General features: G+C 43.6%; 2 protein-coding genes and 1 long non-coding RNA gene across 4 annotated transcripts in view; all 3 read left to right on the top strand.

The window, feature by feature from the left end:
• Positions 1-346: 346 nt before the first annotated feature.
• Positions 347-19,812, top strand: KDELR2 (KDEL endoplasmic reticulum protein retention receptor 2). The gene is made up of 5 exons (XM_081840379.1): positions 347-613; positions 7,081-7,181; positions 13,319-13,477; positions 15,988-16,240; positions 18,670-19,812. The coding sequence occupies exons 1-5, from the start codon at positions 523-525 to the stop codon at positions 18,702-18,704; spliced, it is 639 nt and encodes a 212-aa protein (XP_081696505.1). The 5' UTR covers positions 347-522; the 3' UTR covers positions 18,705-19,812.
• LOC309329518 lies at positions 13,485-15,125 on the top strand. Its single transcript, XR_014151191.1, has 2 exons — positions 13,485-13,843; positions 14,168-15,125. It is a non-coding gene; the product is annotated as an uncharacterized lncRNA (long non-coding RNA).
• A 2,866-nt stretch (positions 19,813-22,678) lies between the features above and the next one.
• DAGLB (diacylglycerol lipase beta) overlaps positions 22,679-26,976 on the top strand; it is a 29,269-nt gene continuing 24,971 nt past the window's right edge. Inside the window, exons 1-2 of one of the 2 annotated variants that reach the window (XM_081839745.1) lie at positions 22,679-22,823; positions 25,226-25,350. In XM_081839745.1, coding sequence (XP_081695871.1) covers positions 25,256-25,350 — 95 coding nt within the window. In that variant the 5' untranslated portion in view covers positions 22,679-22,823; positions 25,226-25,255. Of the gene's footprint in view, positions 22,876-25,225; positions 25,351-26,976 lie in introns of both variants that reach the window. The other variant, XM_081839744.1, reaches the window with a different exon arrangement.

Here is a 26,976-nt window from a genome sequence, read left to right as displayed (position 1 = left end):
ACCCGCTATTGCGGCCAACGGGCGAAACGGCGCAGGCGCACTCGCGCCCCCGCTACAAGCCTTCCCGAATTCTTGCTCCTCCATACAGCGCAAGCGCAGCTCCACCTTCTAAGGACGGTACGGCAGAGGGCGAGTCTTGTGTTGCGGTGTGGGAGATATGTGCGCGTGCGCAGAAGAAGAAGAAAAAACCCGTCGTGCGCCCTTTCCTTGGATGGGGGAGGGAGAATGTGCGCGTGCGTAGGAAAGGATCCCTCACCAGCCCCGCCCATCGGCTGTGAGGGAAAGAAGGGGGCGTGGCTCTTCCTCTCTTTCCCCCGCCTTCTCCGCTTTCCTTCCCTCACCCCCCCCACTTCTCCCGGCGTGCACCGCGCCCGCGCTGGCTGTCTCTGGCCACGTCCCCGGGCCACGTCGCTCGGTGTCCGCTGCGCTCTCGCCATCTTCGGTCCGGTCGCCGGCTCCTCTCCCCGCTTCTCCTCTTCCTCCTCCACCTCCTCCTCTTCCTCCAGCGCGGCCGCCGGCGCCATGAACGTCTTCCGCCTCACCGGGGACCTCTCCCACCTGGCGGCCATCATCATCCTCCTCCTCAAGATCTGGAAGACCCGCTCGTGCGCCGGTGCGTCGGGCTCGGCGGGCGGTTGGCGAGGCTGAGGCGGCGCGAGGGACGTCGACCCCCGGCCGTGGGGGGAGGGGGACCCGCCTCGGCCCCTCGCCTGTGGGGAGGGAGTGGGGCGGAGGAGTGGTGGTCCTGCCCCCTCGTCACACTGCGAAACGAGCGGGGAAATTGGGGGGTGCAGATTTTTTTGGGGGGGTGATTCTCTCCTCCCTATGGGGTTTCCTTTCAGAGACTTTGGTGTGGGGAGTGGGGAGGGTGCGTCCCTCTTGCCACCCCCCTTTTTTATGCTTGCCTTCAGTGGAGGGGGGATTTGGAGGGGGTGCTCCCTATGCCCTCCTGTTTTATGGGGGTACTTCGCCTCCTTCAGTTGTGGTGGAGCCTGACTGAGGAGGGAGTGCCTACTTTGGGGGAGGGGTGCCCCCATATTCTCCTCTGTGTGTGTTGGCGGAGCAAGCTTGGTTGATTATGGGATGTTGAGGTGGAGCGATTTCCAATCCTTCCCCCCCCCCACAAAAAATGCTGTCTCCTGTGTGTCGAGTTGGGCAAGAACGTCAGATGAGGGGCAATTTTGGGGGTGTGGAGGTGGGTGGGTGGTGATGGGGTGGAGATTTCTTGTAAGTGAGGAGCTTATGGGAGGCTGGATCAGGTTAGGGATTTGGGGGTACTCATTTGGGGGGGGAGTGATGGGTTCCCCCACTTACTCTTGTATTTGGTGAGGGTTTGGTGTAATTGTAAATGCTTGGGGGGGGGGTTGTGATGCTGATTTGGGGATCGTATTCCTGCCATGCCTCCTACTTCTAAATGGGGAGATCTGAGAAGTGACTTCTTTTAAAGGTTATGGGATGTTGCATTAAGTGGAGTTGTCTGCTAGAGAAAACTTGTGGGGTACTGCAGAGTGGGGCCAGTGTAGTTCAGTGCTAGAGTGTTGAACTAGGGCCGGGTACACCCAGGTTCAAATTCCTGATGGAGCTTGTCAGGTGACCTTAGACCTCTCTGAACCGTAACTGCCTTCACAGGGTTGTTGCTAGGGCAAGGATGTGGGAGATCGTGTGTTTTGCTCCTGAGTTCCTCGGAGGAAGAATGTAATATGTGATAAAATATATTGATTGGGGGGCCACGCCTGCAGTTGCATCAAATAAAGAGTTGGTAAGCCTATACTGCACTGGAAGATGTGAATTCTAGAGAGTAGAGGTTACAGTCACTGTCTTTCAAAAAGGGGAGGGGAGGGCAACTCTATGAATATCTTTGAAAGGGTATCCTGAAAACAGGGCTTTATGTTCATTATATGTATTCTGTATGGGATATATTAGTTGATGAAGATCCCATCGGAGTGAACTAAGTGCAGAAATGGTTTGGGGTTTTCTTTTTCTTTTAATAGTGTTGTAGGTAGAGAGATTTCATAGTGCTAGTGAAATTGAAGCTAAGTCAGTAGAGACTTGTAATGATTCAAAATCTAGGCAACCTTTTTTGCTAACTCCTCCATAATGATGAATATTCAGGGCAAATAACTTTGTCATCTCTTTCTTGCTTCAAAAAGAGCACAGTAATATAAATGAGATGAATGAACAGATTAAGTGCCTTCTTAGCACACAATGATGTAGTAGGTGAAAGAAAATTCCTGGTGCAGCATTCAAGCCCAAGCAAAATCATGGTACAGTGTGAAGGGAGCTGCAGGAAGTATGATTTTCTCTCTCTCTCTCTCTCCCTGTCCTACCATTCAGACATTGTATTCATTTTGAGGCAGTTGTGCACAAATAGAATGAATGGACTTAAAGCAAAGGGGATGGTAGTTCGCTTTCCTGAGGCTAGAACTTCCCTTTCAGATTCTGGACTTGCAGGAAAAAATGACTTTTACCATCCTAATTAAAATGCATTGTCTTTTTGCAGTAGTTCTGAAATCGAAGACATATGACATAGCCTAAATTGTGCTTTTTCTGAGTGCTTTGCAGAAACTGCAAGTTTTTATGCATAATTTGCAAGTTCCAAGGTTGTTCTGAATCTTGGAACCTCTGTTTATAGACTTTCATGCTAGACCCTTTATTTATTTGTAACTGAAGGGGTTAACCTGTGATCCGACTTGATCTTAGAGCTTGGCAAGCTCTTTTACTTACATTGCCAGCTGCATTTGAAAATTGGAAGCAAATGACTGAATCAAGGCTTGGGAGAATAGGCTCTCAATTGGGATTCCTGGCCTAGTCTGACGTGGCAGCTAACAGAAGGTGTGGTGAACAGAGCTGCCTGGAAGAGAGAGATCAGTTGTATTCTTGCTGCACCCCATGTCATTTCCTCAATAGAAATTTATTCAACTGAAGAGATCCCTGGTTATGTTGCAAAACAAAACTTGTTTGTAAAAGGGCTGCTTTAATCTCTTATTTTGAAGATAGATTTTTTGTTATTTTAACATAGAAATGAGAATTTACTCACTCTGATGCTTCTGTGTGCCTGTTTGTTTACAGCATTTACACCCTGATTTTAGTCTCAGAATAGATTTTTGTAAGTTGCTTTAAGATGGCACGCCCTTAGGCTCACAGTCTAAACAGACAAGACATGACAGGTGAGGGAAAAGGAAGGGAGGAAAGGAAAGCAAGCTCAGTCACAAGTTTTTTAAGCCGCTGAAGCTATTCAGTACATTTCACTTAGACGCACAGTCCTTGTTTATCCTGCATTGATGGTTTGACTTTGAACTGTGTTCTTATGTCTAAATACTATTCTAGACTGATTCTGTGTTGGTAATTTTGTTGTCTTTATGATCAAGCCAAGTAGATTTTGAACTGTGAACTTTGTAAGGCAGAGGAAATGCTATCTGATGGCAAAATGCATCACTCACAGTTGACTAATTCCTGGGAATTTAATAGAGCTCTTTTTAAAGCTGCAGACTGGAGTTATTGTAGAGAAGTAGCCAGAGTTTGAATAAACCATGAGTCCCCTCATATGCAGAACTGTTTAGAGTTAGAATTCATTAACTTTATATATATTTCTGTTTTGTAACCAAGCAGTCTTATTATCCCTACAGCTTGATGATATGGCATTCTTACGTAAAAGTAAGGCTAGTTGACCACAGGGCAGCTTAGTTCTTAGTAAGCTTATATAAACTTATATAAATATTGTAAACTGGCTGCAATCATGTATACATGTGTGCTTGGGAGTAAACCTCAATGAACTGAAACTTCACTTTTTGATAAGGATTGAGCAGTTATATATGCAAAGGCACCCATTTTAATAGCATGTTAATAGCTATTAAATTAAATAGCTATTAGAGTATGACCCATTCACTGTTAAACTTTGTTCCATGTACTATCCTAGCCTGCATACAGCTTATTGTATATTTATTTTGAATGCCTATAACACTACGTATTCATAGTGCATTCAACACTAGCAAGCCCATAAGGAGCAAGTGAGATCTGGGTAGTTGGGAGACAGCTTATTGTGCCTTTGAGCAAAGCATCATTGGAACAATTGGTTGTACCCTTTCTGACTACTATTTTGCCCCAAAGCAGGGATAACCAGTGTGGTGTCATCCAGAAGTTGTTTGGACCACAACTCACATCAGCCTCAGGCAGCATAGGCAATGGTCAGAAATGATGGGAGTTGGAAATCCAGGAACATCTGAAGGGCACCATGTTGACTACCCCTGCCTCAAGGTGTCCTTGCAAAGGGGGAAGGTTGGAGGAAGCTAGCAGAGTATATGTAGTGAGGTCATGTTTGGGTAGGGATCCTTTGCAAATCAATTAATGCAAAAACTTTCATAACCAGAATAAAGTGGTGCCCCGCAAGACAAAAAACTCGCTAGACGAAAGAGTTTTCCGTCTTTTGAGTCATTCCGCAAGACGAATTTCCCTATGGGCTTGCTTCGCAAGACAAAACGTCTTGCGAGTTTTTTTCCTTTTTCTTAAAGCCTCTAAGCCGCTAATAGCAGTGCTTCGCAAGACGAAAAAACCGCTAAACGAAGAGACTCGCGGAACGGATTAATTTCGTCTTGCGAGGCACCACTGTAGTTTATTCTTCAAGGGGCTTAGTGTTATCACTTCCTAAGATTGACAAGAAAAAATAGTTTAGCACCAGCATTGTTAGTGTAATGTGAAATAGTTACATTGAGTCTAACTAAGTGTGTTACTTCTAGAGAATGCTGGCAACCAGCAGAGATACGCAGCCTCCCAAATTTAAGCCTTTAAAAGCTAATGTTCAAAACAAAGATACTTGCTTATTCTTTAACACAATTTCTTTTTGAATAAGCACTGTCGATCGACAGAAAACAATTGCATCAAGATGAGAGAGGGAGAGTAGATGACATTCTGACATTTCACAGGAAAGTGCTTAAGAAAAACAATTATAACAGGGAATACTATTACCATCAACTTCCCTTTTGAACAAAAGACATCAGATATTGTAATGAAATAAAATGATACAAATATGAACTGCCATGGGGCTACTGAAATAAAAGGTAATGTATCTGGCACTAAGAGTACTTATAAGCAACAAGAGGGCTCTAAGAGTACATTTGTACCTCTGCTTACGTATCCCTCTGGATACGTAATCTTCGGGATGTGAACGCGGCAAACCCAGAAGTATTTTTCTGGGTTTCGCCGCATGCGCAGAAGTGGTCCTCTGGTTGCAAATTCCTCGGGATGCAGCTAGACCTCTGGAACAGATACCGTTTGCAACCAGAGGTACCACTGTAACTTAAAAATTGGGACCTGTGGTAAGTTTTTGGTTGTTGAACACTTCTTCTTTAGTATTGGACATCTAATTCTCATGCTTCCATCAGCACCCTTTCTCATCAGAGGGAAAAATGAGAGCCTGCAAGGTCAGTTAGCTGAGGCCAGCACCTATTGCTGTTTGACTCCTTCCACCTCAGAACTTTCTCCCTTGGTGGCCATTGAGTCTGGTCATTGCAACATTTACATGACACTCTGTGCCTGGTTTTCATTCCCTTTTCCATTTGTAACAAGTATATTGGATTGTATACCATTTTATGAATGCATTGGCAGAAAGGTGGTATCTAAGCAGTTGTCTTGACAAAATAGCATGACAAAACAGGCTGAGTCATAGAGTGCATCCATGCTTTTGTTTTTTGCTGCTGAAAAATGCAACCTCTGTTGCTTGCTTTGTTCACATTGAGCTGAATGGAGCAGAGCTAATAAATAGGCACGTGCTGCCACATTATGACAATGTAATGAGGCATGTATTGTAATCAACACCTATTTTACATCTTTACAAAAATGTGGTCTCTGAACTTACTGTAGTGAGGTTTTTTTTAATGACTTGCCCATCAGAGTTTCAGTTATAGACACACTTCAGTGGGAGATAGGAAGCATGTAAATGTGCTCTAGATTGATGTCTAGTGTTGTGTTATCACCCACTGTGTCCTGCCTGAGGGACTCTCAATGCAGATGGTTCTTCAGGTATAGGGCATGGAAGATGTCTCAGTGGGAATTTCTCACAGTTTGGGATCAGATCTGGTAGTGGGCCCTGCCTAGGTTAGATAGCCTCATTGTGACCATGATGGGAGTTGGGTAGAAGGAAGACCCTAGGAACTGGGCTGGGATGGTAATTGACTGTATACTTATTTAATATCAGAAGGGTTTGAGTGAAAGGTGGGGGTCCAAGTGATGATATGGCATCTTCCATTAGTTTGGGAGTGGAATTGAGTCTTAGGAACATAGAGGCTGATACAGACCCAACTGCTTTCTTTAGTCACTCAGCTGGAAGAGAGGATCTCACATCTTTCTAGCCATAGTTTAGGTTTCTAAGGCTGCTAAGGACACAGCACTGGGATACCCTCTCTCTGGCTGACATAAAAATAATAAACTGAAATGGCATACATGTGCCATACACCTGGATTTTCCCAGACATTACTGGGATTTCAAATGCGGAATTGACTTTGAAAGGTCCAATAATATTGTAATATTGTGGTTTGTGCAAAAAAAAAAAAAGCTCAACAACTTTCGGAGTAGGCAAAATGCCCACAACCAGCTGATGGTCAGCTTTGATACACAGTGATTCCTGATCAGTGCTACTGAACCATTTCTGGGGCAGAGCATAGAAAGACATTCTGTGCGTGACAGTGGTCCATAGGACTATCCCTAGTTCTCTTCATTGTTGCATTTTGTTGTTGTTGCTCTCCAGTGACTAGTATTCAGTGAACCTAGCTTCTTTTCTGATAAATCTTCCTTTTGCTCTTATGCAGAGGGTTTATGATTTGACCTGTTCAGTATGGTGCCTGGTACATTGTTGGTTATGAATAAAAAGCTGAATAGTAGCAAAAGAGGTAAGTAGCAGAAAATTGCTAGCAATAGATGGCAATATATGAAACTTCTGGGTTTTGAATCTGGGGCTCAGATTGCCATAAGGTTCTGTTGCAATGCCGCGGTGGGTGTGCAGTGAATCTTGGTGTTTGAACTAAGATAATTCGCATGGCTTGGGTTTTTAGATACCCTTTCTCACATGACTTCTTTTTATTCCTTTAGGTATATCTGGGAAAAGCCAGCTTCTCTTTGCACTGGTGTTCACCACTCGTTACCTGGATCTCTTCACTTCATTCATTTCTTTTTATAACACTTCTATGAAGGTATGATACATTCAATATGCAAGAGGGGCTACTGAAATTTTTCCACATATCTCTTAATGAATTCACCTCCATGGTGATTTCGAGTAAAGGCTGAAAGAAAATTCAAATGTGCTTCTCCCTGTTCATGTTAAAGTTAACGTGGGTCTGCTGATTAAAAAAACAACAACCACTGTGTTGCAGCCGTAGGGAAGAAGCAGGTTTGCAAATGCCACAATAAATTACCTTTGTATTGCCAGTCATCTGCAGTGTCTTGAGTCATACGAGTTTCACTCCTAGATGACAGCTTTCTCTGTTTTACACATGGATAAACTGTTTTGCCTGAAAGGGTTGAAGACAGCTCTTGAGGCAGTTTGCCGCATTGCCTGATGGCCACAACTTAGTTTGTCCTCCGATAGCTTGATCAGGTTCCTCCAGTTTTATTATCACTATGACTATGTTCTTTAAAATTCCTACAAAGTATCTGACCAGCAACAAAGCCGGGGACTATTTTGTGTCCCTGGAGTATGCCTGATTCTAGGGCTGATGCAGTCCTTAGGTGGGGTGAGGCTGCTGCTTCAGGCAGTGGGAGCCCCCAAGGCGGTGCCCCTGCAGGTGCCTCACCTGCCCCACCACATCTGACACTGGTGCTGGTTTTGGGCAAGATCAAAATGGTGTGAGATCTTGCAGAGCATGCATGGAGCGTGGAGGTGGTGAGGCAGGCAGTGCAAGGTGGCAGCGACATGGCAGAGTGGCACTTCACGTTTTGCCTTAAGTGGCGAAATGGGATGTGCCACCCCTGTCTGACTCTTCACCTTCTGAGGACTCTGTGCCTTACTTGAGGGGTTTCTTAGTTTTGGAGCAGAAGAACCAGGTGTGTGTATATATGTGATCATCCCAGTGCCTTTGGCCTTTGGAAAAAGAAAAGGCTCATGAAATGTATATGGTCCTCAGACAGAGTGCCTTGCTAATTAGTATCTATTTGCTTTGCAAAACTGGCTTTAGGTTTCTTTTCAAGAAATGAAAGAAGATGATGGGGATGACAGTCAAGTTAGAGGTGTTCGGAACAGCAGTAGAACTCTGCCTTGTGTCTCCTGGAAGCACTCCTTATTGCACCCCCCCCCCCCCGTTATACTTTTAAAATGGAAACTGAAATTCTTAAGATGGTAAAATCTGTGTTCTAGTAGGGATGTCTTGAATGTATGGCAACGTGCTCAAACGGACCTGCCTTAATTGGATGCACATGACCTTTTTACAGCTCTCTTAGTCAACTTCCATAAGCTCAATACACCAGCTGCTCCACAAGCAGGCATTCAGCAATCCTGACTTAGAAGCTTTGCTGGGAGAGTGTGGTGGAGAAAGCCAACCTTGAGCCAAACCCACTTTCAAGGCTGGGTTTCTGGTGGACTTCCATTTTGATATTAATGTGAATGTTTGCTTATGCAATTCTGACTACAAATACATGAAGGGGGGATGAGTATTGGTTGGGCTCGAGGATGAGTCTGGCGTACTTGTGCTGATATATATGCTCTCTCAAGCCGCTGAATTTTTATTGGATTCCAATGTATGCTGGTTGTGTTATGAAATATTTATATGAATTGTGAGCTAAGTAAAATGACTTGGTGTAAAGAGTTACACCTGTAATACAAAAAGATAAAAAAGCAGGTCCAATGAGGGGTATGGAAGCACTTGGTGCTGCAGAACCACTGGTGCTAAACAGATGTGTAGATCTGATTTGTCCCCTGGTTTGGGGATCACCCCATATGAAAGGATGATAGAATAAAAAAGTGATTAGAAGCTTGTCTCAAACTCTCATTGAATGCTTGTTGCTACTAATGAGGAGTGCTTATCTGTACTTAATTCGTTTTCCTTAGAACTGTCAAAAATTCCCTGTCTAGTCAGGGAAACACAATGGTCATAATTGCATCTTGTTCACACAGCTTTCTTCATGTCTGTGAGCCCTAGAATAAGGGCTGATCCTCTATCTGATTCTAGTTTTAATTTGGTCTACCAGAAAACTATTTGCCCAGCTTTTTTTCTATTCATGATGTGCAAAGAATCCACAAATCCTTCAACTTTAATTACTTTGAAGTAAATGATACTGAAATGTTTATGGAGCCGTGCTTAGTCACAACCAGACTATTTTCGAATGTTTGTTCAAATCTCTTGCTATTAGCCAGTTGTGTAGTCTGTAAAGACAAAAATATGAACCTGCCATTTTACTGATGAAAGGTTGGCTTCAAACTTAGAATTGTTAGAGTAGACCCATCAATGGGACAAGCTTGTCATGACTAACATAAGCTCCATTGATTCCCGTGTGTCTACTCCAAGCATGACTTAGTCTGGATCCAACCCCAAATAATTTTCCTCTTTTGATTCTTTGGCGGAGTAGAACCACCATAATGATGGGAGAAGGTAAAGAAGATGCAATGTCTACCCTACTTATGATGGGGATGCAGCTTGAAATCCTGGGAAGCTATAGAATTGGCAGTGCCATCTTTTATATAGCCTGCCCTTTTCTCATCTGTGGACCCAGGGACACGGGGAGTGACACCCAGATATCTGTGTGTGCTTTTTCTTGCTTATGCAAGTATATGTGCAAATGCCAAAAGGAGGCACAAGAGAATTGGCAAGGAACAACCTTGGCAACCCCAGGAGGTTCAGTTTGCTTTCTTGTTTGTAGCTTTTGCTGTAGTCTGAAGCCTCTTTTGTGCAAGTGTTTGCAAGTAACCAAATTGACCAGGCCCTGATGCACTGTTACTGTTGCTTGAAATTCTGCTATATGTTCTGTAGCAATTTTAATACTGCTTACCTTCATTACTATAATTCATTGTATTTTTGAATGAAGCTATTGTGTGCCTCCCTACAATCATTTCAATGAAAGGCAGCTAGCAAATCCAATGAAGAAATTGGTTTAGCCTAAGGGTGGGATCTTGTGGCCCTCTAAATGTTGTGGACTCCCACTCTCATCAGGCCCACTAAACGTCAAATTGACTACAGAACCCCATTGCCCGATCAGGCCCCTCACCTGTAAAATTAACCAGCATCTCTTAATTTTCTCTGCTAGTAGGACTGCTTTGAATTTATCTCTCTCCCCCCCCCCAAGTGTAACTTTATCCAAACCGTGTTTCTTTTTTGTCTTAATAATCATAATCAGTTATTATTGGTGAGTTTACTCCAGACTAGTCCTGGCTTTTGTACTTTCCAGATGTTATTGTTGTTGGCATCCTGGCCACTGCTTTCTAGGGATTTTTCTTTGACTCATTGGCTACTTGAATACCACCTCTGGGATGGTGACTCATGCTGTCCTTTCTGTGTGCTACAGTGCATGGAAACTAGGTTCCGCTTGTTAAAGTGTTCTAAGTATTAGTTCCCTGAGAATATGCTTACAGATGGTGAGCGGAGAACCTTGAACATTTCGCCTGGGGTTGCTGTGGCCTAGTTAGTTAGGCAGTGACCTGGATTCCACATCTGACACCATTTGTGTGACCTTCAGCAAGTCATTTAATTTTTCTTAGCCTCGGCCTTCTCCACTTGATAATTAAGTCTGTGTACAGTATTTTTATCATGAACATAATGAAGCCCAGTTTCCTCAAGGTAACCTCTTCTGGATGAAGCCCTGAAAACAGAAGCTAGGAGCTGCCTTTAACTGTAGGCTCATTAACTACGTTGGGTGCCTCTTGCATTAACAAGCCCACTACCAATGAAGCACTCTTCAAATATACTAAAGCAGAATATGTGTATAATTTAGATAGTGATCTGAACCCACTTCCAATCTAGTCTATGCATGTCACCTGGAAGAACCAAGAGCTGCAGGCTGCCTAGCTGAAGTGGTGCCTGTCCCTGAGAGACCATGACATCTGCTGCTACCTGGCCCTGGTTGCCAGGCCATTATTTCAAGTTGGTTGCTATTCTCCTTGGTAGTCATGAAGAGAGCAGCATGAGTTAAAATATTCACTACAGTGGTGTAATGAAACTCCTGAGAGTGGACATTTTATACCAGGGGTCAGCAAACTTTTTCGGCAGGGGGCCAGTCCACTGTCCCTCAGACCTTGTGGGGGGCCGAACTATATTTTTTTTTGGGGGGGGGAATGAACGAATTCCCATGCCCCACAAATAACTCAGAGATTCATTTTAAATAAAAGCACACATCCTACTCATGTAAAAACACGCTGATTCCCAGACCGTCCGCAGGCCAGATTTAGAAGGCGATTAGGCCAGATCTGGTCCCCGGGCCTTAGTTTGCCTACCCATGCTTTATACCAATGGTTCCTAAACTCCCCCCCCCCCATGGACCACTTGAAAATCCCAAGGGTATGACCTGGCAGACCACAATGCTTTTTTGGGGTGGAGCTGCTGTAGCTATTGTAATGTGCTGTGCAGATGTTGTATGGTTTTAAATTTATTTTTAATTCATTTATTTAGAGTATTTGAACCCCAGGCTTTAGCCGAAAATACTCTGAGTACTCTACATACAATCAATTAAAACAAGGCATTTCCTGCCCTGTCAGCTTACAATCTAACGAACAAGGGGAAAGGGACAGGGAGTAAAGAGGAAAAGGGCAAACTCAAGCATCAATTCTTAAATGGTAGTTCTTCTAATGACCAGCTAGCACAAAAACAGCTCAGGAGCAGGAAGCAGGGGATGGAATCCAGGCATAGGCAAACTCGGCCCTCCATATGTTTTGGGACTGCAACTCCCATGATCCTTAGCTAACAGGACCAGTGGTCAGGGATGATGGGAGTTGTAGTCCCAAAACATCTGGAGGGCTGAGTTTGCCTATGTCTGGAATAAGCACTGCTTCCTATTGCTCCCAGTAAGTAGAAAGGTTACAAACTGCAATACAATAAAATGTGATATAGGAAATAAAAGTTGCAATAAAAATCATTATGACTATTTAATACAATAGATGTGCCACTGTACATCCACAACAACTCCACAGATATATCACAGATCAATCTGAATGAATCACTGCTGGCCCACAGACCACAGCTTTAAATTTTAAACAGGCATTTATAAACTCCACGTGGCAATCACTATTTTAGGGTAAAATGCTTCTAAGAAGTGGTTCTTGCTTCACAACTCACTTTTACTCATATGCAGATTTAATAAATGATTGATTTCCTCAAGCGATGGCCATAACGTATTAACTTTCCAGACTTTCCAGATTTTTCATCTTGGTGACACACTTTTTAGACGTGCATCATTTCATGACATAGTAATTCAGTTTTAGTTAGTAAACTAACCCCTTTCCCGCGCCGGGAGGAACGCGGGGATCGTTCGCACAACACACCTACATACTGCAGCCGACTCACCAACATATCACAACGCTGAGTTTGGAATGCCCTGTATTAAATATTATTGTTTCTTTATCAATGACTGATTTTGGAACCCGTAGAAAATTGCAGAAAGGTTGTATGGGAAAAGCCACTGCAAAGTGCAGAACTGTTCATATGAGTGCAGTGGCCCCACCCCCTTACAAAAGGGTTTGGTTCCAGGGGTCCATGCACACAGTCAGGAACCCCCGAAATTGCCCCTACCCCCAGTGAGGCAGAGGGCTGCTTTTGGGACACTGCCAGAGCCCTTATGCTGCCTTCCCAAAACTCAGTAAGGCTTTAGTTTTAAAATAGTTTTAATGACTATTTAAAGTTGTGGTCCCATGAGTAAAGCGAGCACATGTTGCAGGTTTACTGTAGTTGCACCTTTTCTCACACAAATGCTCCAGCTGCAGTAAGTAGGGGGACAGAATCAATGAGATTTTACAACTTAAGCATCTATAGTTGAAGCTGCAGCATTAGAATTGACAAGATTTATGTTGCTTTCAAGCCATTAAAACTTGAGGCAAAGATCCCACTTTCCTTAAACTTCTGAAGGAACCCAAATCAATCAGTTGGTAGGTATGGGAGGGGTGGGAATTGTACTTCCTTATGTTCCGGGTAACCATTTTCTATGTTAAAAAAGAGCCGGTCCCCAGAAAATGAATAATAGCTTTCCTGTTGTAGACAGTGCAATATGTTGATGAATGTAACTGAGCAAACGGGAGCAGGAAGGGGGAACATGCTTCAATGGTCAACATTGTTCCTTGTTGTATGTATAAAATGCTTTTTATGGAGGAAACAGACTAAAAGCCTGATAACTCATCTGGGTCTTTTCCTTTCAGCTTATCTACGTTGCCTGCTCGTATGCTACAGTCTACCTGATCTACATGAAATTTAAGGCTACCTATGATGGAAACCATGATACATTCAGAGTGGAGTTCCTTGTGGTTCCAGTTGGTGGGCTGTCTTTTCTTGTCAATCATGACTTCTCTCCCCTGGAGGTTAGTTTATTCATAAAGCGTTGGCTTCTGAAACAATGTAAAGAGGACTTGGGTAACTGAAATAAAACAGAACACTTTTTTCTTTATGCTGCATCGTAAGCTTGATGTTTCACTCAAAGCTGCACAGTTTGTTTGATATAGTATTTGTTTGTGGTCCAGTGGCTTAAAAGAGCTGGCGCTAGTTGTTTGGCTGGCTTAGATTTTGCTTCGGTGGGCTGCTCCCATATAGTGCTGAAAAATCCCAACCAGGGTTAAAAACAAAATTCTTTAGGAATTTTGAAATCAACTTCTCCTATAACCTTGCTTGTAAAATGTCATTATCAAAATCTGTGTGTGATTTGGTGCAAATTGCTTATCTGTACAGTGGTGCCCCGCAAGACGAATGCCTCTCAAGATGAAAAACCCGCTAGACGAAAGGGTTTTCCGTTTTGGAGGCGCTTCGCAAAACGAATTTCCTATGGGCTTGCTTCGCAAGACGAAAATGTCTTGTGAGTTGCTGCAGGTTTTTTTTTCTCCCCCCCCCCCCACCGCTAAGCCGCTAAGCCGCTTATCTGCTAAGCCGATAAGCCGCTAAAAGCCGGTAATAGCGCTAATCCGTCAATGGGCTTGCTTCGCAAGACGAAAAAACCGCTAGACGAAGAGACTCGCGGAACGGATTCTTTTCGTCTTGCGAGGCACCATTGTATTTAGGCAAGGATTTTTGTTTAATGAGTCCGTGGGCTCCAAAATTATTCACATGAAAGCTCATTGGCACCTCTGTCATTGTAGAATTAGGTTTAGTACACCACAGAGAGCTCAGTGGGCAGGTACATGAAGAATCTGTGATAGTTCAGTCGGTGGAGCACAAAATCTTAATTTCAGAACTGAAGGTTTGAGTCCCATGTTGGGCAAAAAGATTATTTCATTGCAGGGGGTAGACTAGAATGACCGTCATGGTTTCTTCCAACTCAGGAGAGCCTGATTGATTTCAGCCAACCGTAGTGGAGAGAAGATGTATAGGTGCATGCTAAAATTCAACCCCAGTTTGATCTTCAGGCACAAATGGGTGTTAATCCTGAGTTAATCCAGGAGAAGGTGGCTCCACCATTGCTTCATGCAATCTTAAACCGAAGCAATACAGGGATTGGAGTTAGAAGTACATCCAATGATCCCAGTTCATACCATTGTGTGTTGATGGATTTTCTTTATATCTGAGGAACAACGCAGTGACCATAATCCTAACTATTTAAACGTAATTAGTTACTCAGATATTTGTGGTGTGTTCAGTGCACTAAACAAAAACATTGAAAAATTGGTCTGGCTCTTATGACCTTCACTTCATGTAATTTAAGTCCTCAAATAGAAGTTGAGAAGTCTTTGGTGCCATCTGGGTAATTTAAGGAGAACTACAATTATTTAAAGGGTGTGTCAAAAAGTAGGGGAAATGGAAAATATAGGCAACATGTATACATCTTATATTTTAGCTGATCCATGAAATGCACAGGAAAACTTTCATATATCAGTACTGCCCACCTTATTTCCTACTACATTTTTATTCTGCTTTCCTTTAGAGTTCAGAGAGCCCCAGTCCCATATTCTTTTATTTATTTGTTTTCAAAAGAAGAAAACAAACACACACAATGGGCATACTGTTGCTAAACAAAACACAGTATAAAGACAATTACAAAGCATTATTTCATAGTTGATTGCTTTTAAATATGTCCATCAAATTGTAGGATGTTTTGAGCATTTATTTTAACAGCAAGGTGAAATAATATACTTCTAGTAAAAGTATCCCTACATACTATTTCAGGATAGTACACGTAAAACATGGACAAAATTCCATAGAGGTATTGCTTTGGTTTTTACTATTTCAAGCCACTACTAATTTCCGCCCTGTACATAAGTCATTGCACTATCGCAATTTGAAATTTGCGGATAGCTTTGACATTATTACATACCACACTTTCCTGCACCTGCCATCAGTTTATAAAGGTTTTAGATTCTTCTTCTTTACCTATGAACATCCATTATTTTGCTAAGAAGCTACTCTCCAGTCTTTTCCCAAAGATGTTTAAAAATTACATGTGTGGGGTTTGCAGGCGAGAACTCCTTGTTATTACCAAAGTTATTCCCATCATCTCTCAAAATTCTTAAATTTAAAATTTAAGGTAAGTCCATCGTGACATATCATATTAAAGCCCATGAAGTTCTGAAGAGATTTTTGTTTTTAGTTTTGAGGTATCTCAATTCTGGGTTGAACTTTTAAGGTTTTTGTGTAGTCCGGCAAAGGCAAAATTGTCAATTTATTGAAAGTTCAACCCCTCATAACTCACAAGTGGGATGAGATAAAAAAATTAAAATTTTAGATTTAAACTTAGTTTTGATCATTCAACAAGTGTACAGAATATTAAGATAATTGGATGGCATGAGGTAAAAGAGTTGGATCACTTGATATGGATTGACCCATACTAGACGTCGAAGCTGCCAAGTGATGGTATCACTTTTACATTTTTGTCTTGCTCTTTCAGATCTTGTGGACCTTCTCCATCTACTTGGAGTCCGTTGCTATTCTCCCCCAACTTTTTATGATCAGTAAAACTGGGGAGGCAGAAACCATCACTACTCACTATCTTTTCTTCTTGGGCTTGTACCGTGCCTTGTACCTTATCAACTGGATTTGGCGCTACTACTTTGAGGGATTCTTTGACCTTATAGCTGTCGTTGCTGGTGTGGTCCAGACTATTCTGTACTGTGACTTCTTCTATTTGTATGTTACAAAAGGTAAGGAGTGGGCCACGGCCTTCCTGTTCTGTAGGCCTAAAGATTTTATGTATTCTAGATCCCTTGTACATGCTTTCTGCAGTATATTAGTGCTGTGTATAATATTGTAGCTCTGTCACTCATCCAAATAAGCACAGCTGTTCAGTACTTTGGAGGTTGTGGGTGTGCTCTGGGGTTTCCCACTGTTGCATAACGCTAGAGTCAAATGCAGCCAAGATCTGAGTATATTTATAACAAGGCATTATCTGCAAAACAACATGAAAATGGATTGAAATGTGGTTTTTAGTCCTGGTTTGCAGGGCAAGCAAACGCAATAGTTAGGCACAAGTGATGTGCAAAAACAGTGGCTGAGTGGCAAGCTGAGCTTTGCTGCAAACCAGAAAGGGTGGAATTGTTACGCACAAGGGGAGAGTAAGTGAACCCAGTCGTCCTTCAAAGCTCAGTCCTGTATTAAAGTGGTGCAGTTCATCCAGTATTGTCACCTCTTCCTTATCTTGCCCCTGGCTCAGCAGTCTGCATTACCAGCCCAATATAAGCAAAGCAAATGTATTTTAAGTTTGCTTTGGAATTCTTCTACAGTGGTACCTCCGATTATGAACTTAATTCAATCTAGAGGTCCATTCTTAAGCCGAAACCGCTTGTTGTATGAGGCGTGCTTTCACTAATGGCACCTCCCACTGCTGCGCAACTTCCGCTTGCATCCCAGGGCAAAGTTCGCAACTGGGAGCATCTACTTCCGGGTTAGCGGAGCTCGTAACCCAAAGCATTCGCAAGGAGGACAGTAGGTAACACGGGGTTCTACTGTACTGCATTGAATATCAGAGTTTAAACATTATAAAATATCAGAGGTAGCACCTCTTCCCATATAGGCCTGCCGCAGTGTTGAGATTTGCAGGGAAGGTCCTCTTTGTGGATCTGCTACCATATGTAGTTTATTGGGCAGCAGTGCATGAAAATCCTTTTCAGTAGTGGCCCCAGACATGCCCTCCGAGGTTTGTTTCACCTTGTCACCTTTTTGCATAGGTCTTTGGGTTGCACAATGTGACATGGCTTAATTGTATTGAGCTGTATATAACCAGCTTTGGGATTGCATGGTGAAATGCCGTCTACAAATGCCTATAAAATAATAAAAGGCTAGAGATTACCGTATTTTTCACCCCATAGGGCACACCGGCCCATAAGGCGCACCTAGTTTTTTTTGGGGGGGAAATAAAGAAAAAAAAATTATTCCCCCCCCCCAGGCACGAGGCTGGGGCAGGGGAAGCCCGAGCTTCCCCCGACCCCAGCCCCCAGAACAGGCTGCTCTCCGCAAGATGGGGGAGCCCTCCCGCGGCTTGCGCAGAGCTACCTGAAGCCCTGGCGCAACTGCTCAGTGCGCCCGGGCTTTGGGGTGCAGGCAGTGCTGCGCAAGCCGGGGGACCCCTCCCGCGGCTTGCGCAGAGCTACCCAGCGTGCCGGGGCTTCGGGATAAGAGGCAGCTCTGCACAAGCCGGGCGAGCCCTCCCGCGGCTTGCGCAGAACTACCAGAAGTCCCGGTGCAACTGCTCAGCGCGCCGGGGCTTCAGGATGCAGGCAGCGCTGCGCAAGCCGTGGGAGCCCGTCGGGAACTCCCGCGGGCTCCCACGGCTTGCGGATAGCTTCCTGAAGCCTGGAGAGCGAGAGGGGTCGGTGCGCACTGACCCCTCTCACTCTCCAGGCTTCAGCGAAAGCCTGCATTCGCCCCATAGGACGCACACACATTTCCCCTTCATTTTTGGAGGGGAAAAAGTGCATCCTATAGGGTGAAAAATATGGTAATTTTCACAAATTCGACTAATATTAAATGTCACTGTTTCTCACCATATCTCCCCCTTTACCTTTTTGTCTCCTCAGGGTAGCAAGCTTCCTTTTTTGTTTATTTTGTTAAATATTTATAAATTGCACTTTCATAAAAATGCAAGGTGGAATACATCAAACAAGACAGTACAGTAGTACCTCGGTTTAAGAACAGTCCAATTTAAGAACAATTTGGTTTAGAAACTCCGCAAAACTAGAAAGTGTCTTGGTTTGAGAACTTTATCTTGGTCTAAGAATGAAATCCGAACAGTGGAAGGGCAGCGGTGGCGGGAGGCCTCATTAGGGAAAGCACATTTCGGTTTAAGAATGGTTTTGGTTTAAGAACGGACTTTCAGAATGGATTAAGTTTGTAAACCAAGGTACCACTGTATATGCTTTGTTCATATTATTCCATAAAACGCTCTGAGTTTGTATCCAAGTGCATCATACTTTGAATAGACCTCTTTACTTCAGGGGGCTTCTCTGAATATGACTTACTTGGGTACAACCCAGTGTATCTTGGTGATGCATGACAGAATAACATTAGTTTTTTGGTGGTTGATAATTGGATGCATGCATACATTTAACAATGCCTTGTTTTGTCTTTTTTTTAGTACTCAAGGGAAAGAAGCTCAGTTTGCCAGCGTAAGTGCCAAAACTAATCGCCAGCATCTGTCATCCTGGATGCTTAGACAGAACAATCCTTACCACAAGCGAAAGGTGAAGATGCTTGAAACAGACAGTCTCCCACGTCTCTTGCAAGAATCCTTGGTGGGCTGTATAGGACCAGAGAACAACCAGCTGACTTCTGTTTGATGCATCTTGCCTTTATCTTTTTTTATTACTATGTATAAAGATTTTTTACATAAAGAAACTTAATACTGTGTGAATTTAATTCAGTGTGTAGTTTCAATTGGAATAGTTCCAAAAGTGAGATTTTGTGGGGTTGTTTATGACCAGGAATAAGTGCAAACACTTCTTATTTTCAAATGATTCTTTTTGAATTACTGACTTGTTTCGGTGCACACAGGTGTGTGCTGACTGATGGATGGTAACCGTTCTTCTCTCTTGATTTCAAATTTCATCCCACTGTATTTATTTACCCCCTAAAAAGTTGAACATAGTGTGTCAACTGAAATCAAACTACAAATGACAAAATTCTCACGGTAGGATGTCACCATTTCATGAATGTCCTTAGTTATAATTACTCCATTTTAAAATAAGAATCATTCTCCTATAGTGTCTGCCAGTGCATATTGTCTGATACCTCTCTTAACCTTCTGAATACATCAGCTTGAGAGTATTTGGTGCCAACGCAGGTTTTTTAATATAGATTTCTTTGCTTTTGTGGTTTAGCAGCAGACAATTTTTATTTCATTTTTTCATTCAGGATAAAACAGTTCCTCATTTTTTGAGTGCATAAAGTTCTACTTTCATTCACAGCAGCCTTAGTGTTGCAGCTGTAAGGATGAACCTTGTGATAGTTGTCCAATTGAAGTAATCTTTAGGTGGCAATTTTTAACTGTCTACAACTTTTTTTAATACAAATACTTTTACAAGTAATGTCCATGTTCAGCTTTCAAGCAGTTCTAGATGTACCAGTTTTGGACAATGAGTGTGATTTTTTATAAACTTATTCCTGAATCAGCAGCACCAAGTACTATACTACATCAACTTTACATGATTCCCTTTTTTACTGAGCTGTTGCATGACTTATCCTGTGTTACCATCCTAAATAAACATTTTATGAAGTGGTATACATTGTGGTGGTGTTCTGGAACTAGGTCTCTACAACTTTTCTTTAAGATTGGTTGTAGCAATGTAATTCTTTAAAAATAATTTGATTGTGCTGACTTATAAAAACAAAAGAGCTTTATCTGCAGATTAGGCATGGCTTCTAAAGACACAAATGCCCTCAAATCTTGACAGTTATGAGTATTTCACTGCATTAGTAAGAGCCACAAAAGAGAAATTAGTGTAACAAAGGTGTGAACATAACATATTTAACTGGCACTTTGAAGACTGAAAAAATAATTCCTGAGAAATATATCATACAAGCCATTTCATCTACATTGTTAATTACCAGCCTATTTAAATATGTACATGATTACCTGTAATCACCAGTTTTTAAAGCACAGAATTCCCTAATAAATGAGACATTTGGATTTGGGCGTAGTTAGCCAAATGGGGTTTCCTACTCAGGTGCTGGAGAAGTCTGAACAAACCATTGAGACTTATTTCTCTCTTCCCTCCCCAACTTTGCTCATTAATTCTTTCCCCAATACTTCTCCAAAATGGGGAAGGCAATTATTGGAAGTAGTTAAAGAATAGGGGCAAATGCTGCAAAGACGATCAATCCAGAAACGTGAAAGCTTCAATCATACCTGGAAACTAATCTGGAAAAATGCAGTCCCCAAGTCTCAAACCTTACTCATGTATATGTCTAATTTCTGTTACAAATATATTTTCTCACTACACTGTTGTTTTGCATTTATTAAATGTATGGTTTGGGTAGAAACTTCTGTCAAAAGACTGGAGTGCTGACAGAGTGAAGAAGCAGCAAAATGAAATTGCAGCCTTGCAGATACACTGAGTAACTTATGACAGCACAAAGTGTCTCAAAAGCCTGCTCTATTGAAAGTGACAGATTATATGCCTATATGTTGTGGGTTCCGTTATGTACTGTATTTTCACAAGCACACTCTGCCTTGAGGGCTGGCTGCTGAACAAAACTTATTTGTATTTAAGTGCACTCCTTGCATTTACGGGACATGGTTAAACAGGTGTCAAGCATGCCAATAGCGAAAAGCTTGTTAGAGGGCTGAATTTTGAGGCTATTTGGGCATAACCAAGTTAGTGACTGAAATATGGGGGGGGGGGTAAACGCCCACGTTCCACACCCTGACATTCCCACAGCAAAACAACTCTGCTTCCTGTAATGCAATCATGCTAGGTCGCCGCCCAGTGTGATTATTTCGAAATAACGCCTATCCGTTAACAGGAAGGTCTATCTATTTTCTATACCCAAAGGTCTCAGGATGGTTCACATAAAATATCAAATACATAAAATCAAAACAAAACCAGCAACCCAATTTAAAAAAACCCCAAAGAGCCAGGATTTTTCAAAAGGGTCTAGGATGTAGATCAAGTCAGGAAAAGGCCTGGTTGAAAAAGAACCTTTTTGCCTGTCACCCAAAGGTGTATTAAATTTTCACCCTGTTGACAGTTGAGTGCAAGTCCCATTGAACTGACTTGAGCTAACATACATTGGGCTTGAGTTATAGAAGTGGTGTGCAATCTTGTTCTCCACGCGGGTTAACCAAGGCGCTAGTCCTCGTGGAGTTCTCAACGCAATATCTGAGAGGCAGTACTGGATCGAAGTTTCCGCCAGCAGCCGCAGCAAAACAGCCCAACGGGTCTCCCCTGGTACTACGCATGTCTCTAAGTAAGGCAGACAAAGAGTTGCGCTCTCCACGGTTCCCTGGTAAAACGTCTGGTTCCCATTTGCAGCTGACAGTCTCCATGGGCACAAACAGCAGAAACGCAAAAGAATTAATTCAAAGACCATAAGCAGGAAATCGGTTCTTTTTCACGACAACGCTTTGCAGTCGTTAATTTAGTCATGCCTACTCCAAAGCGAATCTTACTGATTTCAATGAGACTTACTCCCAGGAAAGCGTGACTAGGACTGCAGTATGAGAGGGGTCGGGGAGGGGAAAAGCGAGACGTCCCAGAGAAAAGCCATATTTTATCAAACTTTTTTGCTACATTTTTGGAGTGGAGTGCGATTGCATTTTTTTGCGAAGCAACGCATCCTAAGGGGGCCTCAGTCTAACCCCCAACCTACCTCTTTTTTCAATTTGTAAAATTAATTTTCCAAAAAAATTTAAGACAAACAAACATACATCGTAATTGTAATTAAACCAATCTTAATAACATTGTTAAGTGACTTCCTCAAATCTCCTTGGTTGAATTTCATGTATACCATTTTAACAGTTTTCCAAAATCAATTTTTTCAAAAAAAATTAACTTAATCACTTAACATCTTTCATTCTTTCTAATTTAGCTTTAAACATCTTAAATCCTATCCTTACATATTTAAATCCTAAGCTTATCTGGTATTTGCATGCTTTTCCAATTAAGTTATCTTAACATATTTAGCTAAGCAGTCTTTAAATTTCATCCATTCTTCCTGGTACTCCAACTCCTTCTGGTCGGGGACTCTGCCAGTCAGGTTGGCTAGCTCCGAAAAATCCATCATCTTCATCTGCCAATTCTCCACTGTTGGTACTTCTTGTGTTTTCCGATTCTTCACTAACAAAATTCTTGCTGCAGTTGTGGCATACGAAAACAGTTTAACATCTTTCTCTAACCTGCCTCTTTTTAATCAGCCTTTTCCAACCTTGCGCCCTCGAGATGTTTGGGGGGCATCCGCTCAAGAATCGTCCAAAACATCAGGTTGAAGAAAGCTGTCCTTAAAAGTTAAATTCCTGGGCAAATATTTATCCGGCGCATGGAGGCGTCTAATCAGAACCGGTGTGCTCGGGTGGAACCCTCTCTGCTTAATGCGTACCTCTTTGGCATGAAGCCCCGGCAGCTCCGCCTCCTCTTCTCTGCGCACGCTCGCCTTCCGACAAGAGCGCCAGCAAATACACACCCCCACGTGCCCGAGGAGGGCGCGTGCGTAGATGAAAGTGGCCAGTGGTAGTGAGAGGTAGGAGCCGGAATCGCGGCGCGGACGTCAGTGCGTCATGACGCCGTGTTGTCAGTCAGTGACCTGCTTTTGAGCGAGAGGCGTAGAGAGAGCCGGTGGGGAGCAGGTGAGAGGCGGGCAGTTCTGGAGCCGCAGAGGGGGGCGCTGTGGCGAGGGCAGCTTCTTGGGTGAGGGAGACTTGAAAGGGGGCTTTTTGGCGGGAAGGGGGGTGCAGTCCCCGGATGTAACTGGAATAGGTATGGGGGCTTTCTAGGCAGGAATAGGTTAGGGGGCTGTTTAGGCGGGAATAGGGTAGGGGGCTCTCTAGGCGGAAATAGGTTAGGGGGCTCTCTAGGCGGAAATAGGTTAGGGGGCTTTCCAGGCAGGAATGGGTTAACAGGCTCTCTAGGTGGGAATAGGTCAGGGGGATTTCTAGGTGGGAGTGGGTTTGGGCAATCTTTAGGCGGGAATAGGTTGGGGGCTGTTTAGGTGGAAATGGGTTAAGGGGCTCTCTAGGCGAAAATAGGTTAGGGGGCTTTCCAGGCAGGAATAGGTTAGGGGGCTGTTTAGGCAGGAATAGGTTAGGGGGCTGTTTAGGCAGGAATGGGTTAACAGGCTCTCTAGGTGGGAATAGGTTAGGGGCATCCCTGCACACCACATGAGTAAAGCCCTGTTTAGGGAAGCTTTAAATGTTTAATAGACTATTGTATTTTAATATTATGCTGGAAGCTGCCCAGAGTGGCTTCGGAAACCCAGCCAGATGGGTGGGGTATAAATAATAAGTTATTATTATTATTAAGCAGGGGCCCTTGTTTGCATGGTGAAAATGTGGTTTCCTAGTTTCCCCAGAGGGGTGTTTGTGTGGCAGAGGGGTTGGGGAAAGGAAGAAGGCATCTATAAGCAGTACCACAACACTTAACGTATAATAGCATTTGAAACACACACCTGCACGTTAAAAGAAAGAGTGTGTTGAAGCAGCATGAGAATGAGTGGTGTAATTGTGGTAGAAGAAGCACTTGTGGGCTTATGAAAGGTTGCTCTTGCCGGTGAAAGTTTGTGCTACGAGCCTGAGTCTGCGAGAGGAAAGGACGCCCCATTGCACTTCCTGGGGCTTTCTGCCAAGCAAGTGTATACAAGATCACATCTGTAAGTCGGTTGCAGTAAATGCAACAAAGAGGCTTGTGGGACTTGAAAGATTAACAGGCTTAACGTGGACTCTGGTCCCTGAAAGCTTATGCTATGAGGCTCTTTGACGAGTTTGCTGTAACAGACTAAGAGTCTTGTGGCGCCTTAAAGGCTAACAGACTTGCTATAACCTTTCTGCTTTGGTCCAGAAAAGCATATGCCACAATAAGGCCTTCATGTTTAAGGTGTCACAAAACTCTTAAATGGGGTATATGCATGTTTTGGAGAAAGTCTCCCCTTTAGGGAAACTTTTAATGTTTGACGAACTATTGTATTTTAATATTTTGTTGGAAGCCGCCCAGAGTGGCTGGGGAAACCCAGCCAGATGGGCGGGATATAAATAATAAATTATTATTGTTATTTATTATTATTATTATTAAGCTGTGGGGCTTCTCTGGTGCTTTTTCAGTAAAATGTGTGGTAATGTTAAGGCAGTAGACTGGATGGAGATTTAGGTTGATGGTGATGAGGAGAGCAAGCAAGAGGTAATTCAATATGTTGTGATCCTGGGAAGGTGATCCTGACAGTGCAAAATGTATGAAAGGGAAGGAAGGCTTTTAGACTGTGAAAGTAGCCTGGGTGATTTTACAGGGGCAGATTGGATAGGAAAAAAGAACAGGTACAGGATGCCATATACCAGAGGTTTTCAACCTTTTTGAGTCCATGGTTCCCTTGACCCCTGTGGGGCTCAGGAGCCCAGTTATGTCAGCCCTTGCCTGCAGAGTTGGCAGCCTCTCACCCTTTTTCAAACACCCGCCCTTGTGGAGTGTTCCCTCAGCCTCCTCTCCTCTCCCTTCTCCTTGGGAGTCCTCTGGGCAGCTGCTGCCATGGTCTCTGAGCTGCCTCCCCCACCCAAAGAGAGGTGCCCCACAGAGGCCTGGGAAGCACCCCTGACCTGCCCCGGAGGCACCATTCGCCTGGGGAGCTTGTAGCCAGGGCTGCTGCAAGGATCAGCTGTGCAAGCCTTTGGGAGGCAGAGATGCAAGAGGGCATCAGAGGAGGGAGGGAAGGAAAGAAGGACAGAGGCCATTGTGTTGCCTGCAGCACCCCTGACTATCATTCAAGGCACCCCAGGGTGCCACAACACACTGGTTGAAAAACACTGCCATATGCCATTAGTTCTAAAAATTGACCATTACCATTGATTGGGGGAAAGGAGGAAAGTTGGTTCAAAACCTGATAAAGGTGGGCTCTAATTGGTTTCAGTGTATCTGGAACAAAGACAGATGTTTATATTTGGGCAGGAAAGGTATACGCTCAAGATTCCATAGTGTTTGTATGTTCTCCTTCAGAAGCTGAGGATCCACACCAGTGCATCCACAATGCCTGGGATGGTGATGTTTGGAAGGCGCTGGGCCATTGGAAGTGACGACTTTGTCTTCCCAGGAGCCTTTGAACTTTTCATCAGGTTGATCTGGTAAGATTTGCTGCTTAACATATTAACGTTGTCAGTAATGAACTAGGCACTACCTGGGCAAAATAAGCACTGCTTAAATTTTTTTTAAAGGGGTTTTAGCAATTGAGCTCATGTAGAAGTTGTACTTACTCCCCTGGGAACTCTGGTCTTTCTTGTGTTGCGCTGATGTAATGGTTTAAAAGTAAGAGGAAACCTTTCTGTGTATACCTGTCTGGATTTTAAAGCAAGTTCTGGGGCAAAGCAGTAATGAGCTGCCATTTGAGTCAAGGACTGTAAATAAGGGTGTGTCTGTCAAGAGGTTTCACTCCTGTTCTAACTGTGGTTAACTCCCAACCAGTGGGCTGAATACTATAATTCAGTAAGGTAGATAGGAATCTAGGGAGGCGGTTGGAGGATGGATGGCGGCTAACAGATTGAGGTTGAATCCTGACAAGACAGAAGTACAGTGGTACCTTGGTTTACAACCGTTTTGGATTACAACCACGTCAAACCCGGAAGTGCGTTTCCCTTTTTTTTTATTACAACCCATTTTTTTAAATTACAATGTGTTTTTTGTTGTTGTTGTTGTTTTGGAGGCCCCATCGGCGAAAGTGCAAGGATGCCTTCCCTTCTACACTCTCCTTTCTGACATGTTCACAGCTTGGGGGTTCTTTCGGAGCACGTTCACAGCTTGGGGGTTCTTTCGGATCCATTGCTGTCTCTTGAGGCTCAGGTGGCATCAGTGGTGCAGAGTGTCTTCCTTCAGCTTTGACTGGTGGCCCAGCTGTGCCCCTATCTGGAGAGGGATAGGCTACCTTCTGTCATCTGTGCTCTGGTAACCTCTAGGTTAGATTAAAAGGTAAAGGTAAAGGACCCCTGACAGTTAAGTCCAGTCGCAGACGACTCTGGGGTTGCGGTGCTCATCTCGCTTTACAGGCCGAGGGAGCCGGCGTTTGTCTGCAGACAGTTTTTCCGGGTCATGTGGCCAGCATGACTAAGCTACTTCTGGTGAACCAGAGCAGTGCACGGAAACGCTGTATACCTTCCCGCCGGAGCGGTACCTATTTATCTACTTGCACTTTGACGTGCTTTCGAACTGCTAGGTTGGCAGGAGCTGGGACCGAGCAACAGGAGCTCACCCTGTCTCAGGGATTCGAACTGCCGTCCTTCTGATTGGCAAGCCCAAGAGGCTCAGTGGTTTAGAGCACAGTGCCACCCATGTCCCTTATCTAGGTTAGATTACCGCAGTGCATTTTACATGGGGCTGCCTCTGATGATGGTTCGGAAGCTTCAGCTGGTGTAGAATTCAGCAGCCAGGTTGCTCACCAGGGAAAGACTGAGCATATAACAATCTGTGAATAAGATCTGTGATCTGCTCAAGTGGAAGCAAGGATGCCTTCCCTTCTACACTCTCCTTTCTGACTGTGATAGCTGTGATCTGAGTGTGTCTTCAAAATGTTGAAGAGGCAACACCCTGTTCTGAATTCATTTAGCTTTCGTTTTCACGATGCCCTGAAATTTACACTTTTTCAGCAGCTCCTGCTGGCTATCTCTCCTTTTTGTTCTTGGGCTCTTTTGTTCATCATTGGATGAGAGAGGTTAATAAGAAGAATGTTTATAAGCTGGGCCTCTCTCCTGACATTTTGC

The sequence above is a fragment of the Podarcis erhardii genome, assembly GCF_964252035.2.
Source record: "Podarcis erhardii genome assembly, chromosome: 14".
Classification (NCBI taxonomy): domain Eukaryota; kingdom Metazoa; phylum Chordata; class Lepidosauria; order Squamata; family Lacertidae; genus Podarcis; species Podarcis erhardii.
The sequence above is the reverse complement of the archived record's forward strand: the minus strand, read 5'-3'. Positions and strand labels throughout refer to the sequence as shown.

Bases quoted from the DNA above. Each gene is read 5' to 3' on its own strand.
- KDELR2 (XM_081840379.1), top strand. From the start codon at position 523: ATGAACGTCTTCCGCCTCACCGGGGACCTCTCCCACCTGGCGGCCATC. The intron at 7,182-13,318 runs GTATGATACATT...TTTTCCTTTCAG, and splicing joins TTTATAACACTTCTATGAAG to CTTATCTACGTTGCCTGCTC. The intron at 13,478-15,987 runs GTTAGTTTATTC...TTGCTCTTTCAG, and splicing joins ATGACTTCTCTCCCCTGGAG to ATCTTGTGGACCTTCTCCAT.